Raw genomic sequence first — 16,177 nt, forward strand, 5'->3', positions numbered from 1 at the left:
TACCAGGGAGCACGTGACCCCGGAGATGAACAAGCTTCGTCAGAGTCTGAGGAGGAAGAAGCCCACCTATGTGCCCGAGGCCAGCAGACCGCATCAGTGGCAGGCGGACGAGGAGGCAGTACGCAAGGGCAAATGTAACTTCTCTGTACGGGTAAGCCTCCGCCAGCCTCACGTTTTATACCACTTACTGTAGTGCCCGTGACATTTATCCGTCATTTTTGGAACCCGACCATCACAAATCAGTGTGACTCGCGGTGATAATTATGCCGTGATTATTCTGTCAAACCGCGCAATGGGTCCAATAAAGACCACGTTATGTTTTTATTTGGGAAGTTAGACGAAAGTACCAAAAATACTCCCTCTTTTCTCAGAATTGATCTGAAGAATGCAGGAGTCAGCCAAGATTCATCTGGTCTGATCAAGATGGAATACTTTCCGCCAATTTATTGTTTTTTGTTATGTTGATACAGTGGAACCTCGATTTATGAAATTAAAGTACCAGTAGAGTGGAAAAAACAGTTGCCTCTATATTGAAGCTATTATTATATACATCATCATCATCGGTGGTCCTCCTGGTAGGGGGGTACTTAGGGGTGTAACTGAACACAAAAATCTCGGTTTAGAAGTCATGGTTCGGTTCATTTTCGGTACAGTAAGAAAACAACATAATATACATTTTTTGGTTATTTATTTACCAAATTTGTAAACAATGGCTTTATCCTTTTAACATTGGGAACACTATAATAATTCTGCCCACGTTAATCAACATTAAACTGCCTCAAATTGTTGCGAAGATTCAACAAAATGACAAAACTTTTCTTCTACATATAAAAAGTGCAACATTAAACAGTTTCAAATCAACTCATCATGCTTAATTTATCACAGAATTTGGGAAGCCTGTAGTTGATTTTTATTATGTAAATGTTATATGTTTATCAACATGTGATATCAGGGACCCTGCCATTCAAAGCTTTTCTGTCCGTAAAACACGCACACACACACACGCACGCACAAACACACACACACACACACGCACGCACAAACACACACACACACTGCAAAATGAGCTAACGTTACGCTAAAAGCTAATTAGTCTTCACCTCAAGCCAGAACTGCGAGCGAGCAATTTGTTTCTAGAAGATCAACGGGCTCATGGTGATGTTAGTAGTAGTTGACTGGGGGGTGTTTATTATCATTTGGGGAGAGTACGCTGCCTTATGCTCACCTGCTAAGCACCTATCTCAGGGGTGGGGAACCTATGGCTCTAGAGCCAGATGCGGCTTTTATGATGATTGCATCTGGCTCTCAGATAAATCTTAGCTGACATTGCTTAACACGATAAGTAATTAAAAATAACCTTCAGATTATAAAACATTCTCATACATTTTAATCCAACCATCCGTTTTCTATCGCACCCGTTCAAGATGTCGCATTAATGGTAAGAAGTATCATATTTATTATTGGTTAAATTTTAGAACAACAATTTTATTAAAAAGAATAAAACACTTACTATACTCTAAAAATGTTGGTCTTACTTAAAAATGCACGCATTTAGTTGTATTCAGTGTTAAAAAAATTATATGGCTCTCACGGAAATACATTTTGAAATATTTGGCTTTCATGGCTCTCTCAGCCAGAAAGGTTCCCGACCCCTGACCTATCTGCTCGACGCTGAAGCACTGACTACATGCGCTCTGAATACGCACTGCTGATTGGCTGTTACCGCTATATGTGTAACCAATCAGAAGGTTGTGTGGGTGGGACAATGCTGGGTGCTGAGACAGAGGCAGAAAAAGCAAAGCAGCTTGTTAAGACTTTAGCTTAGAAACTTGTTCGGTACACCCCGTACCGAACCAAAACCCCCGTACCGAAACGGTTCAATACAATTACACGTACTGTTACACCCCTAGGGGTACCCCTTTATGGAGGATGCCTGTGCGTGACTTTGTTAAACGTGGGGAGACTAGTGCACAGACAGTCACCACACGATCCTTGACAGATCCGGGTCAAGGTCCAGTGGCATGGAGTCCAAGATGACTGGGGACCCTTTTCTGCTTCAGCCTTCTACCGCCATCCCAGCCGTTGTGATGTTCCACAGGGTTAAGAATCATCCTCCGCCTGTTCCACCGTTGAGGTCTTGGGTTGTTGTTTCCCCATAACTGGGCCCACATGGATGTGGGGGTGCCTTCTTCCGCCATCGCAGCCCTTGTGGTGGTTCTTACATCTACCGTCTTCCGCCTGCTCCGCCGTTGAGGTCTTCACCGTATCCCTGGTTAGGGGGCAGTCAGGTACTAGACCTCTGCCAAGGGCCACCTGGGGTAACAGTAGTAAAGGGGTTAACCTCCTAGTGCCCCAAGACCCCTTAGAGGAGCCTCCACTGCCGGATGCACTTTAACATAATGGACATATCATGTATATGGGTAAGACTAGTATAGCGCTTTTCTACCTTGTACTCAAAGCGCTTTGACACTATATCCACATTCACCCATTCATCCATACACTGATGGCGAAAGCTTCCATGCAAGGCCCTAACCACGACCCATCAGGAGCAAGGGTGAAGTGTCTTGCTCAAGGACACAACGGACGTGGCGAGGTTGGTAGAAGGTGGGGATCGAACCAGGAACCCTCAGGTTGCCGGCACAGGCACAATCCCAACCACGCCACGTCCGCACATAAATGTCATCACCATGTTGAACTCTAACTTATAATAATAATAATTCACCCCTATACAATTTCATGCCCTAATACCCTATTGTGCAATACTACCCTTCGAGTGCAATACGTCCCACACTGATTGCTATTTATTACTTCGGGACTCTTGTCTTGTTCTGTATATTGTACAGTATTTTGTATTTCTATAGAGTTTTGTATATTGTACAGGATTGCTTATTATTTTTATTGGATAGTAGTCTGTTTATTTCAATTATCAGTTTTTATCCTTTATTACCTCTTGTGTTATTTATTTCACCCCATATTTGTTCCCACTACCGCACCTTAAGTTGGAGTCCTTAATCTCGTTATATACAAATATAATGACAATAAAGTCCATTCTTTTCTATTCTATTCTATACTAAATCACATATATCTGATTTATGACACCAAAAGACTTCCAAAGTTTGCGAATAAATAGATATGATCAAAATAGTATCACTCTCATGGAGGTTCCCGAGCCATTTTGAGAGAGAATAAGGAAGCCAGACACGTGATCGTGTGACGTAGAGGTTGGAACTGCAGATCCCTTCCCTACCAAAAACAATGCTGATCGTGCAGACTTTGTGAGAGCCAACAACGATTACTTTGGGCAAAATTATGATCCAGAACCTTATATTTTTAATCCTGAATATAAGGAGGATGAGCTGCAAGTTTTAGAAGTTCTGCTAAACAAATCCAGATTTAGTGAAACACCATAACATCATGTAGCAGTATTGCTAAGTGCTAAACAAGAAATGAAAAACTACAAACAATAACACGATTGCTTACAGTGTCTTCTCTTCCTTCGATGACGACTGATAGGATGTCCATATCTCCCCGTTTAGATGAACAATTAATGATGATGAACACAAAGAGTTAACAAGGAAGTCTCCCTGCAGACACTGTCTTCGGATGTGTGTGTTTGTCTCCATCGCCGGGTATGAATCGAATGTCACAGATGAACAGCTTCAAGATTCAAGGCTAAATCCTCCTAATATCCAGATGAGTGGCCTGGTACATAATCTAGAATAATTTTGACGAGCCAAGACGCGATGATGCGGGAGCAGCAGGACATTGTTGCCGGCTCACAGTAAAGGCAGCAGAGTGCTACTTAGCTGTCTGTATCATTGTGCCGCTAAGAAATTGTTGGTTTACATTAGCGATTAAAATAACAACATTGCTAATATTTGGTAAATATGCAGGTCACAATATGAACTGTATAAAGTTAAAGTTAAAAGTACCAATAATTGTCACGCACACACTAGGTGTGGCGAAAATATTCTCTGCATTTCACCCATCACTCTTGATCACCCCATGGGAAGTGAGGGGAGCAGTGGGCACCAGCGGTGGCCGCGCCCAGGAATCATTTTTGGTGAATTAACCCCCAATTCCAACCATTGATGCTGAGTGCAAAAGAGCATTGTGGATGGTTGTTTAGATGGTTTTGTGGGCAAAAAAAAGAGCCCCTATTGACTATATTGTTAGTTGACCTTTTATATATTTATATATGACTTAAAATGCATAAAAAAAGAAAAACGTGTGTTAATGTCTAATATAGAGATTGTGAATGGTAGGCAGTATATCTGTATATCTTTTCCTATTTCCAGTATGACTGATCTGATACTATGTGACGTCGAATATCCACAAATAGCCGAAGGTATTCGGAGCGAAATATTTCAAAACAGCTGACTGCATTTGTGGCATTTTGTATAGACTGTGTTTTCACATACTTTGCGGATTGTAAATATGATTGGATATGGTTTGATGGATACAATCAAACTGTTACGGATGGGTTTATGCAGCTTGCTGTGCGGTTTGTTCTCCTGGGATGCAAACGGATGACTATGGACATGACTTGCAGGTGGGGATTTAATCTTGAAAATTAACGAAGCACCAAAAAACTGAAAAAAACAGACATAGGAAAAAAAGTGCAGATCGCACTGGATGCTAGCTTAGCACTTAGCAATGACTAAAGATGGGAATACCAAGGTAACAGTAGCGTGAAGCAAACAAAGAAGCCAGGGTGAGTGACCGGCAAAGGCAGGCTTAAATAATGTCTCTTGATTAAAAACAGGTGAGGGTCCCGAACAACAGAGGCGGGTGAAAATCATAAGTAGCCATGGTAACAAACTCAGGAGGAGCACAAACAGGAACTAAAGGAGTCCAAAATCAACCGAAGTCACAAAACCTGATTTGGACCACGGATCATGACGGAAACATAATCAAGCATATACCTGTAAAGTCGACTTGTTTTTCCACTCTACTGGTACTTTAAAAGGTACTTCGACAGGGTTCGTAAATATAAAAGCAAAACATAACAAGGGGGTGATGGATCAACTTTGTACTTCATATCAAAGCCAAAAAAACAACAACAACCATCTGAACTGTCTGTCTTCGTATGTGACTGCCCTGCCGACACACACACACACACACTAACATTGTGGTGCACTAACAGTTTGAGACCACAAATCTCCTTAACTTTTACAGCCATATCCCTGCAATAATTAAGAATATAAAAAAAAAACACTTTACCTCATTAATCTTCTTGGTGCGCCAAGGGATGAGAGGTTCGTAAATCGAAGTTATTGGAGTAGCGAAATCAGGCTTCAAGGCATTTTCAAAAGGGATGTATGTTACGTTTATAAGCACATAACACTAGAGAGGTTGATTTATAATAGCACAAGTATAAAATGTAGTTTTAAACACACAAATGTCAAATAATACAGGATTCATACATGGAATGCATACAACATCTGTAACTGAGCCAGAACAACGGAGAGTCCAGTCCACTATGGACTGCACTTTCACACTATTATGTTAGGCCCACTATGGACTGGACTCTCACAATATTATGCTAGATCCACTCGACGTCCATTGCACCGGTCGCCCACATCTGCAGTCCTCACATCTGCGGTCCCCACATCTGCGGTCCCCTCCAAGGTTTCCCATTGTCATCCCATTGGGTTGAGTTTTTTTTCTTGCCCTGATGTGGGATCCGAGCCGAGGATGTGGTTGTGGCTTTTGCAGCCCTTTGAGACACTCGTGATTTAGAGCTTTATAAGTAAACTTTGATTGACTTTGAACAAATAGACGTCTTAATTTGTCCGATGTGTAGTGAAACTGTAGCTAGGGTTTTGCAAAATAAATGATTCAATATGATAAAAACAATATAAATTTGGCCTCCGGTAGACTTCAATTATATCGGCCGAAAGTTTGAGAGCGATAAACTGCAACAAACAACTCGCTAGCGCGGCTCAAGTATGCCCATCCAAACTAAAGATCTGCTCCTAAACTACTAATCCTGAACTCAATGGCGGCAAATTAACACATTTTCTTTCACATAACATTATTACTGGTGGAATACGAGCAGCAAGAAACAAGAAACCATGCTCACTGCTAATCTAGCTCAATGATAAAGTAGCAAAAAAAACGAATAAATGCTCAGAACACTTAAACAGAAGTCTAAATAGGACCTCATTACAATGGAGAGTAGCTGGTTATGAACAGGAAAATAGCAAATAGATTAATATGTGTCTAGTGAGAGAACAATACAAGGACGACACATATGATGCAATACATTACCACATACAATAGGTCAGCAGCCAAGGGAGGAGCAACTGGCAACCTGTTTTAAAATTGAAATTCATATACAAAATAATACAGTATATTGTAATATTTATTGTTATTGCAAGATGCTGCAATATATTGTGGTATAGATTTTTTGCCATATCGCTTATCCCTAAGTGGAACTAGATAAGCTATATGGGAATTGGAATATATGCCTCAGCTTTTATTTCAAAGACACAATCGTCCGACTGTGATCAAAATCCACTTGCAGCTATATTACAAGTACTAATTGTGACGGTACAGCGGGAAAAGGAGACTGCAGTGAGATAGTGGCGTCGTTAGCTGTCAGCGTATTTATTAACAACTGGTAATGTAAGTGTCTGGAAGTAGAATTGTCAAACATCAAATGATAAAGATCAATATGATATTAATACATATGCATATATTAATAAATATACAAATACAAATGTGATATAAAAATAAATAAATAATTTGTATGAATAAACGCGTAATTGTAAATATATTTCTGCGATTTAAAAATATATACAAATAAAATTTATAAATATAAAAATGTGACACACAAATAAATCAAGAATGTGTATAAATAAACGCGTATTTGTAAATACATTTTTGAGATTTCAATGTAAATATGCTTGATTTTGTATTTGTATTTGTATAGAATTTGCATATGTGGATTGCTTTTTTCAAATGCACAAATAAATGTGACCTACACACTCCCCTGAACAACCAGCAGAGGGCACTGCAGCCAGAGCCACACATTGCACTGATAAGAAATCAGTATCTACATCGGGACAAGGTCATTTAACGGCATTGATACAATAAAATAAGCAGCTCGCACAGTCTTTCAGATTAACTGGATAAATTAGCATTAGCTAATACAACGCTAACGTTAGCTAGCTCAGGCCCGTTGTGCGTTCTCTCTGTAAAGACGTGGATTGTTTTTGTGCAGAGAACATGGGGACCCATCAAGGGTGATGGGTCAAATGCAGAGAATAATTTCGCCACACCTAATGTGTGTGTGACAATCATTGGTACCTCAACTTTAACTTAATAATGCATATACTGCTTTGTGACCCAGACCGCTCTGGCTGCAGTGCCCTCTGCTGTTTGTTCGGTGTAGTGTGTTGGTCACATTTATTTGTCCATCTGGTTTGTGGTAGAAATGTCTCATCGACACAAAACCAAAGATACGATCCACATATCAAAATTCAATACAAATACAAAATCAAGCCTATTTATATTCAAATCTCAGAAATATATTTACAAAAACAAGTTTATTTATACAAACTCTTGATGTATTTGTATGTCACATTTTTTTATTTTTTTACATTTTATTTGTATATATTTTCTGATCTCAAAAATGTATTTACAAATACGCGATTATTTATACAAATTATTTATTTATTTGTATATCACATTTGTATTTGCATATTTAGTAATATATGCATATGTATTAATATCATATTGATATATGTAAGTTGATGTGAGACAATACTACTTCTATATAAGTGAAGTGTGTGCGTAATCCAAATAGATGAAGTGAGACTATGTGTGTTAAGTATATGTGAGTGGTTACCAACGGGTGTTGAAGGTGTGTGTTGATATCGAGGCGGAAGTCCAAAGAGGGAAAAGCAGACTCGGAAGTCCAAAGACAGGCGGGAGGTTAAGGGCTGGAGCGAGGCGTCGTGGTCAGTAGGCAGGTGTGAGGTCGATATCCAGAGAGGCAAGAGGAAGTCCAGAGGGGATGCAGGAAGACGAGACACACAGCTCGACGATGAAGAAGGACGACAGGAAGCTGGATAAGGAGACAACACGGGACACAATGAACACAACGGGGAAAGAACACAGATAGAGAATATGCACATGCAAGAAAGCTGTAGATGTAATGGGCTTACTGTACGTGTACGAGTAGCTACGTTTTGGCACTGGATCTCAAGACGCGCTGGTTTATGAAGGCAGGTTGCTCATCAAGGGCAGGTGTGTTGATTGCTGAATCATTGCAGCCGTGCGACCGCAGCCGAGGGGAAGCCCCCGTAAGCCAGCTCAAAAATAAAATCCTTCACCCAAACCATCAATACCCGCCAATATTATTTAAAAAAACAAAACATAAACAACTAAAATGGAGCAATAGACACATTAGTAGAGACTTAGTGTAAATGTTGCACTTTTTCTGGCACAGAAGTAACATTTTTGATGTGATGAGAAGCAGGCCTGTCATGACTTTCCATGATGTGAAGTATGTGCCTTGTAGATTATCACTGTAATCCAAACTGAGTTGGAGAGAGGATGACGCCTATTGAGTTATGGATTGAGGACACTGCTGTAAATTACTGTGTGGGAGATGGGAACATGAAAATGTGATGGAGTGACTTAAGAAGATAAAAACTGAGCATTAATGATACCATGGAAACAAAAAGGGAGACTTGACTTAAATTTGGTATTTACAACTATTTTCAAGTTAATCGCATCTGATGTCACAGATGAGTAGGGATGTATACAGAGTACCGGTATTTGTTGGTACTGGTTCCTATTTAGGTCGGTCTAGGACAGGGGTCTCAAACTAAATTTACCTAAGGGTCGCTGAATGCAGAGTCTGGGTGAGGCTGGCTCGCAAGGGAAGATTTCTTAAAAAAATATATTTTTAAAAGTCTTTATTTTTATTTTCAACACAAAATAAAATCAATATACAAATGAACAAAATGAGAATTAAGTAACGTGAGGCAATGCAAATTAAACAATAAAAAAAAAAAAATAACAGTCTGAATGAAGCCAGGTTAACGGGGACTGTTATTTCTGACGGACAGGTGTTGCGGTTCGACTGCAGCCAGGCAAGTAAAAAAAAAAACTCCATTGCAACGTTTCTGTCGCTTTCACTCATTTGTCGCTTTTCCACTAACGCAGGGGTAGGCAACCCAGAACGTTGAAAGAGCCATTTTGGACCCAAATAACAAAAATGGTCTCTGTCCGGAGGCAAAGGGAGGGCGGGGAAGGGCTCGCTGTGGAGTTTACAGTTACGGTAGCACAATTAGCCCCGAACGGGCTAACATCATGACTAACGTGTTACACGTCCGATTCGCCCATCGACTCTCCCCCGGAGTATCAACGCTGGGGTCCAGTGCACCACAGTTTTGTATTGTCGCTCGGTCCTTCGGCAGAGGGCTTCGGAAGTTACCGGACCACTCGTCACCTCGGCCTGGACTGTTTACAGCGGCGCCCGGGCAGGGAGCAAGAGATACACACACACACACAGTGAGAGAGAGAGCGAGCAGGTGGGTGAGCGAGGGAGGGAGGAAGAGCGCATTCGGATCTAGTGGAATAGCAGCAAAATGTTTCTCTGCTTGCATAACGCAAGTGATGTCAATGTTTAGTCCTCGAGAGCCACATACCACACCGTGATTGGTAGATTCCTTCAGCTCAGCACACAACGCTGTTAAGCGGTATTCATATAAAACTCGCGGGCCGCACTAACATTAAGCTTTCATATTAAGTTGGGGGTCGCAAAATAACGTCTCGTGGGCCGCAATTCCGAGACCCCTGTTCTAGGAGGACCCTTAAGATTCTGGACTAATGACACGGCTATCGGTATTCTTTTTATCCAGCTGACCGTCGTAATTATGACACGCTGTCAAATTCACTTAAAGTGCCACTGCTACCCAGAAAAAAGGCACCTGTAGGATCTGATAATGAACTTGGAATAAGCACAAATAAGGAAGCAACACCACACAAAAGTTTGTAGCCCAACAATATTTCCTGTTCAAAAGTCACAAACCCTAATTAGGAATCACCAAATTTGTCACCAAATGATCATGGATATCATTATTATTATGGTATTGTTTAAAATTTGCTAAAAAAGTACCCACATACACTTTTTTTTTTTTAAAAGATACAATGTATAATAAGCCACACAATATACTGTACTTTTGGTAGAAGAAAAATGTTATAAAATCTATTTAATAGCCATGTTTTTATTTGAGTGTTTGAATATTTTTATTTTCTTCTGTTTTAATTAGTTAGTTTTTTTTAACGATAAAGAAGACATGTATTGGGTGCGTCACGCCGGTTTATGTGACGATTATTGATTGTATTGATTTATATGACATATTTAATATATATTGGAAAGGGTCTGCTCTGCACATGAATGCCATACATTAATACTATTTCCAGCTGAGTGTAATTGTAATGAATAGTGATGGATCGGTGTGGTCTTTACAAGTTGATTACATAACAACTGCTTTGCACCTTGCACTGCAAACATAGTTAACTTGTTTAAGACTTAAAAAGCAGGTGTTGATAAATGATTTCCCTGCTTTTGCATGATGTTGGTGATGTACAGCTTCTTGTTTTAACAAACAATTTCACATCTTTAATTACACAAATTCAATATAGTACCGATAACATTATGGATAAATACCAATATCGGTATTGATAAAATCCCGACGATACATTTTTTAAATTTTGGACCACTCTTCTTGACAAAATTGGTGCAGTTCAGCTAAATTTGTTGGTTTTTCTGACATAGACTTGTTTCTTCAGCATTGTCCACACGTTTAAATCAGAACTTAGGGAAGGCCATTCTAAAACCTTAATTCTAGCCTGATTTAGCCTTTCTTTTACCACTTTTGATGTGTGTTTGGGATCATTGTCCTGTTGGAACACCCAACTGCTCCCAAGACCCAACCTCCGGGCTGGTAATTTTAAGTTGTCCTGAAGAATTTGGAGGTAAACCTCCTTTTTCATTGTCCCATTTGAAGCACCAGTTCCATTGGCAGCAAAACAGGCCCAGAGCAAAATACTACCACCACCATGCTTGACGATAGGTGTGGTGTTCCTGGGATTAAAGGTCTCACCTTTTCTCCTCCAAACATATTGCTGGGTATTGTGGCCAAAAAGCTCTTTTTTTTTTCATCTGACCACATAGAGTAACTTTTCTCCAGAAGGTTTTAACTTTGTCCATGTAATGTCAGATGAAACAAAAATTGAGCTGTTTACTAGCTTGATGCCAATTTACATTGAAAATCTTATATTCTCGCTAGTGATTAGCATTAACAATTTTATCCGACCACTTTTCTTATATTTCACTTAAGTAAACGACTAAGAACATCTGGAAAATCACTAGTTTACAGTATTAAAAAGTTATTTTGAGGGATTTTACTTACCATGTTGTTGTCGTTTTTCTAATTTAGTAAGCACTGGCGAGACAAATCAAGAGTACTTCCTGTTATCCATATTAGCTCTCACACACTTTAAATCTACCATCAATGTGTGTTACTGACTAATCGATCGTGGAAGTGACTGATAGCAAACAACTGAGGGCCGGCATAGCTCGGTTGGTAGAGTGGCCGCGCCAGCAACTTGAGGGTTGCAGGTTTGATTCCCGCTTGTGCCATCCTAGTCACTACCGTTGTGTCCTTGGGCAAGACACTTTACCCACCTGCTCCCAGTGCCACCCACACTGGTTTAAATGTAACTTAGATATTGGGTGTCACTGTGTAAAGCGCTTTGAGTCACTTGAGAAAAGCGCTATATAAAATATACTTCATTTCATTTCAACTGTTATCTCTCTAGACTCCAGTGTGAAATGTACGTTGTCAAATAAACATGTCACATTTTTTCTTCAGTACCTGGGCTTGGTGGAGGTGGAGGAGTCCAGGGGCATGCACGTGTGCGAGGAGGCAGTGAAGAAGCTGAAAGTTGTGAGTATCACAAGCAAACGTGCACACTCACCGAGTAGTACCGCAGCGTTCCCATTACATTTATTTGATCTTTTTTTAAATTTTTCCGCTACCTGTTCCCCCTCGCCCACAAACATATTATAAAGGGGACCCTATTTGAATGTAGCTGGTTGTTACAACTCTGTACAGTAGATGGAATCGTTACTCCGCTTTTGAACACACCTCACACCACCTAGTCTGCCAGAGAATAAGAAGACGTAGCAGGACGTATCAGTGTTCAATCAATCAATGTTTACTTATATAGCCCTATATCACAAGTGTCTCAAAGGGCTGCACAAGCCACAACGACATCCTCGGCTCAGATCCCACATCAGGGCAAGAAAAATTCAACCCAATGGGATGACAATGAGAAACCTTGGAGGGGACCCCAGATGTGGGGGCCGGTGCAATGGACGTCGAGTGAATCTTGCATAATATTGTGAGAGTCCAGTCCATAGCGGATCCAACATAATAGTGTGAGAGTCAAGTCCATAGTGGGGCCAGCAGGAGATCATCTTGAGCGGAGACAAGTCAGCAGCGCACTGACGTCCCCAACTGATGCACAGATGAGCGGTCCACCCTGGGTCCCGACTTTGGACAGCTAGCGCTTCATCGGTCATTGAATCAGAAAGAAGAAAGAAACGGAAGATCAACTGGTCTTTAAGGGGGGTATTTTTAAAGGCTAGAGTATACAAATTAGTTTTATGCTAGTTTAATCCTTCTACTGTGTTGACAACTAAGGGAGTATTCAGACCTCTCGAGGTTGGTTTCACCACTCTAGCTGTAATTGGACCTGTTTTGTCAGGCTTGCCCCTGACAGTTTGGTTGTGTTTTAGTTTTTCCTGTCTTTACTTCCTGTCAGAACTCTTATTTTGGTTCAGTTTCCTGTTTGTCTCCCTGAGTGCTGTGTCCCCTTAGCTGCGGCTGATTGGCACCTGGCCACACCTGGTGTCAATCAGCCCGCTCCTATTTAGACCTGTTTTGTCCTCCAGTCTGTGCTGGATTATTGTCCTGACAATGTCACCTGTCTTGTCGCTTGTAGCTTTGTCTACTTCTGTTCACTCTGTTCATGCCATAGTTCCGTCGTGTCACAGTAAGTGTTTTTGTTCTTAGCCAAGTTTGTTATCCGCTTCGTGCGCGCCTTTTGTTCGTACCCTTTTGTTCGGTTTTGTCTTAGTGTTTAATTAAATTGTGTTTTCCTATTGTATGCCTGCCTCCTTCTCTGCATCTTGGGGTTCGTCACCAACAACAATCTTTGTCATGTTCGAGATTATAAAATGAAAGCACGTATTGCTCTTCACAACAAGCAGCTGTTTCGAAACATATTTGTTTTGCTTTTCTTTTTTTTTTACTCACTTCTCTCTTATAAGAATCCGTAAAAATTATATGCCATTATGCAAATTAGATGATGACGTTCAGACCAACTTTTTTAGACTTTGGATGTGCCCACGGATCCGTATTGGACGATTTTTATGACTAAGTATTTGATCGCAATTGCCAATTAATGCCTTTTGATGTCGATTACACGCAGATCCCTCTAGTTGACACTGTATTTATTTACAGTCCCCTGGCCAACATTAAAGCTAGTAGCTAATTAAGTCTTTCCATACACTGTGTGGAACCACTCCCCAATAATAATAATCACCTCCATGACGGAAAATTAGCTGATTTTCTTAGTACTTTAAGTATCATTAAGTACCAAAAAGTGTAGATGGAACCACGATGCTGCAGAAAGTAAGCAGTTATTAATAAGTAGATTAATAAAAGTTAGAGAGAGGATAATACAACTGTTGGTGTGTCAGCAATGTCACAGTACTAAGTTTAGTATCAGTATACAATCGATATTAAAGTGATATCAATATTTTTATTCTCTCAAAATATATATATTTTTTTGCTGTTTTTGTTAATGTTTATAAACTATGGGAATATTTAGAGGGCAAAAACCAAATGATACAGATAATTAGTAGATAGTCTTTGCTTTTGCTTAGTTATTGTGTACTATTGAATTTGTTTCGCTAAACAATCGTACGTGAAATAAAAGAGATGAAAGAACTAGTTTAAATTGTGTTTTGATATTGTTAAACTGTAAATATCGCTCACCATAAATACACTGAAAAAGTATTTACAGTTAATACATGTGATCTGCATCGGCCGATCTCACGCATGGATAGGAATGAGAACCAAAGCCAGTACTTTTTTGACACAGACCAAATCCCGCCGGTCCTACCCGACATCGATTCACGTAAATTCCAACGGTGCCACCTTACGGTAGCGTTGTGACGTCACATAGCCGGATTACCACTAGGTCGTGTTGCAATTTCCAATGCCAACTAAGAAATTCACTCAAAAAAGGCTATAAGGCTCTACTTTTCCAAAAAGGTGCATGCTACTGATTAGCATTAGCGATTTTGCATGGCGATTTCAACACCTCCAAATGCGTTAACGATAACAATAACTAAGATGTATGTAACAATCAAACAGCTGCTGTGTAATAAGTACAATACTTACAGTATTAACATTTTCTGGGATGCAAAACACTGAGCAGCCAACGAACCATAAACTATACACTACTGCTATCTAATGTAGTTGTAATTGAGACACAGAAATGTGATAATAAAACAAATATATAACAACTGGACAGCAGTTTTAATAATCAGCTCCTTTAAATCTTACAATAAACATTTATTTTATCATCCCAAAAAATATTTGTCAAACAACACACAAAAAAAGTACTGAACCCAGGTACTGGAAATTTGTACCGTATTGGTTCAAATATGAACGCTACCAATCCCTAGTTATGGATAACCGGTATCGATGTTGTTGTTCTTTTATCAGCTCACAGTCGTACCTAATGTTGTGGCCGGTGATTCTGTGCTGCAATGCAGGGATTTACAGCAGGTTGTGCTGCAACGTATAAATTCACACTCACACATTCCATACTTAGTAATTACATTTTTTCAGACAGTTTCACCGTGCAACTCCTACCAGAGCAGAAAATAAGATCAGGGAGTTTAGTGCGGTGTTGGAGGGAAATAAAGTATACTCCGATATTGTCTGGAGATATGGAGTGTGTTGTTGTTTCTACTGACAAGCTGTCAAGATCCATCCCTGTGTGAAATGTACATCCTTACCTTCTATTTTGTCTCTCTGTCAACCATTTTATGTAATTGACCGCTTTTCCCTTTTTTAAAATCCCTGCACCACCTCCTCATTTAGCTCCTCTCTTCCATTTCTGCTTCCGTTCTCTCAATGGGATTATGCAATAACTAGGGCTCTGTACTGGTGCACACTGCTACGAAGACAACTATTTTTGTTTCCCTGACTCATTGCTAACGTTTTTATGGTCCAACCAGAGTTTACTCTTTTTAAATCAGGTGACGTAGTAGCTTGTTGATTACATCATCATAAGAATGAGCTCACTAATCAAGTTTACGGTGGTACCTCGGTTTGTGTTAGTAATCCATTCCAAAATGTCAGACGAAGACTGCTTCGTATTCTTGAATATAATCGTGTTCCCCACGTTATTTTTCACGGTTATAGCACTCGGAACTTTCTTTGGCCCCACGGGGGGGCTTATTTTGCAAATAAAGGCACAGCGATTCAACGGAATGAACACCATTTTACTTTACCAAATTAGGATGGCTTAGAGTTGAGGAAAGAGTACACCAAATCGCAATGGAATGGAATGGAAATTATTTATTGTCAATTCTTAACATGCACAAGACACATAAGAACTGAAAAGTACATTTTCGGCACAGTCCCACTAGGAGCAGACATACGTTACAGGAAGACAAGACGGGACCGCCAACGGATCAGCCATTTTTATGGCGCTCCTTAAAAAAGGTGGGAAAAAGGTGATATTGGGAAAGGGGGGAAGAGTAGAAAATATCACGGGGGTCCAGCCTGAGTCCAAGGGAAAAAACCTCTTTTGGGGACGGCGTGGCGAAGTTGGTTGAGTGGTTGGCCAGTAATCTGAGGGTTACTGGTTCAATCCCCACCTTCTACCATGCTAGTCACGTCCATTGTGTCCTTGGGCAAGACACTTCACCCTTGCTCCTGATGGGTCCTGGTAAGCACCTTGCATGGCAGCTCCCGCCGTCAGTGTGTGAATGTGTGTGTGAATGGGCGAATGTGGAAATACTGTCAAAGCGCTTTGGGCTCCTTAAAAAGGGGTAGAAAAACACTAT

The 16,177-nt window shown here is 40.3% G+C and overlaps 1 protein-coding gene across 3 annotated transcripts in view; it reads left to right on the forward strand.

Annotated features, from left to right (window-relative positions):
* Positions 1 to 16,177, forward strand: part of numbl (NUMB like endocytic adaptor protein) — a 184,422-nt gene that overhangs the window by 140,336 nt on the left and 27,909 nt on the right. For all 3 annotated transcript variants that reach the window (XM_061918920.1, XM_061918919.1, XM_061918918.1), the window contains exons 2-3: positions 1 to 151; positions 11,898 to 11,972. In XM_061918920.1, coding sequence (XP_061774904.1) covers positions 26 to 151; positions 11,898 to 11,972 — 201 coding nt within the window. In that variant the 5' untranslated portion in view covers positions 1 to 25. The remainder of the gene's footprint in view (positions 152 to 11,897; positions 11,973 to 16,177) is intronic.

The sequence above is a fragment of the Nerophis ophidion genome, linkage group LG13 (assembly GCF_033978795.1).
Source record: "Nerophis ophidion isolate RoL-2023_Sa linkage group LG13, RoL_Noph_v1.0, whole genome shotgun sequence".
NCBI lineage: Eukaryota > Metazoa > Chordata > Actinopteri > Syngnathiformes > Syngnathidae > Nerophis > Nerophis ophidion.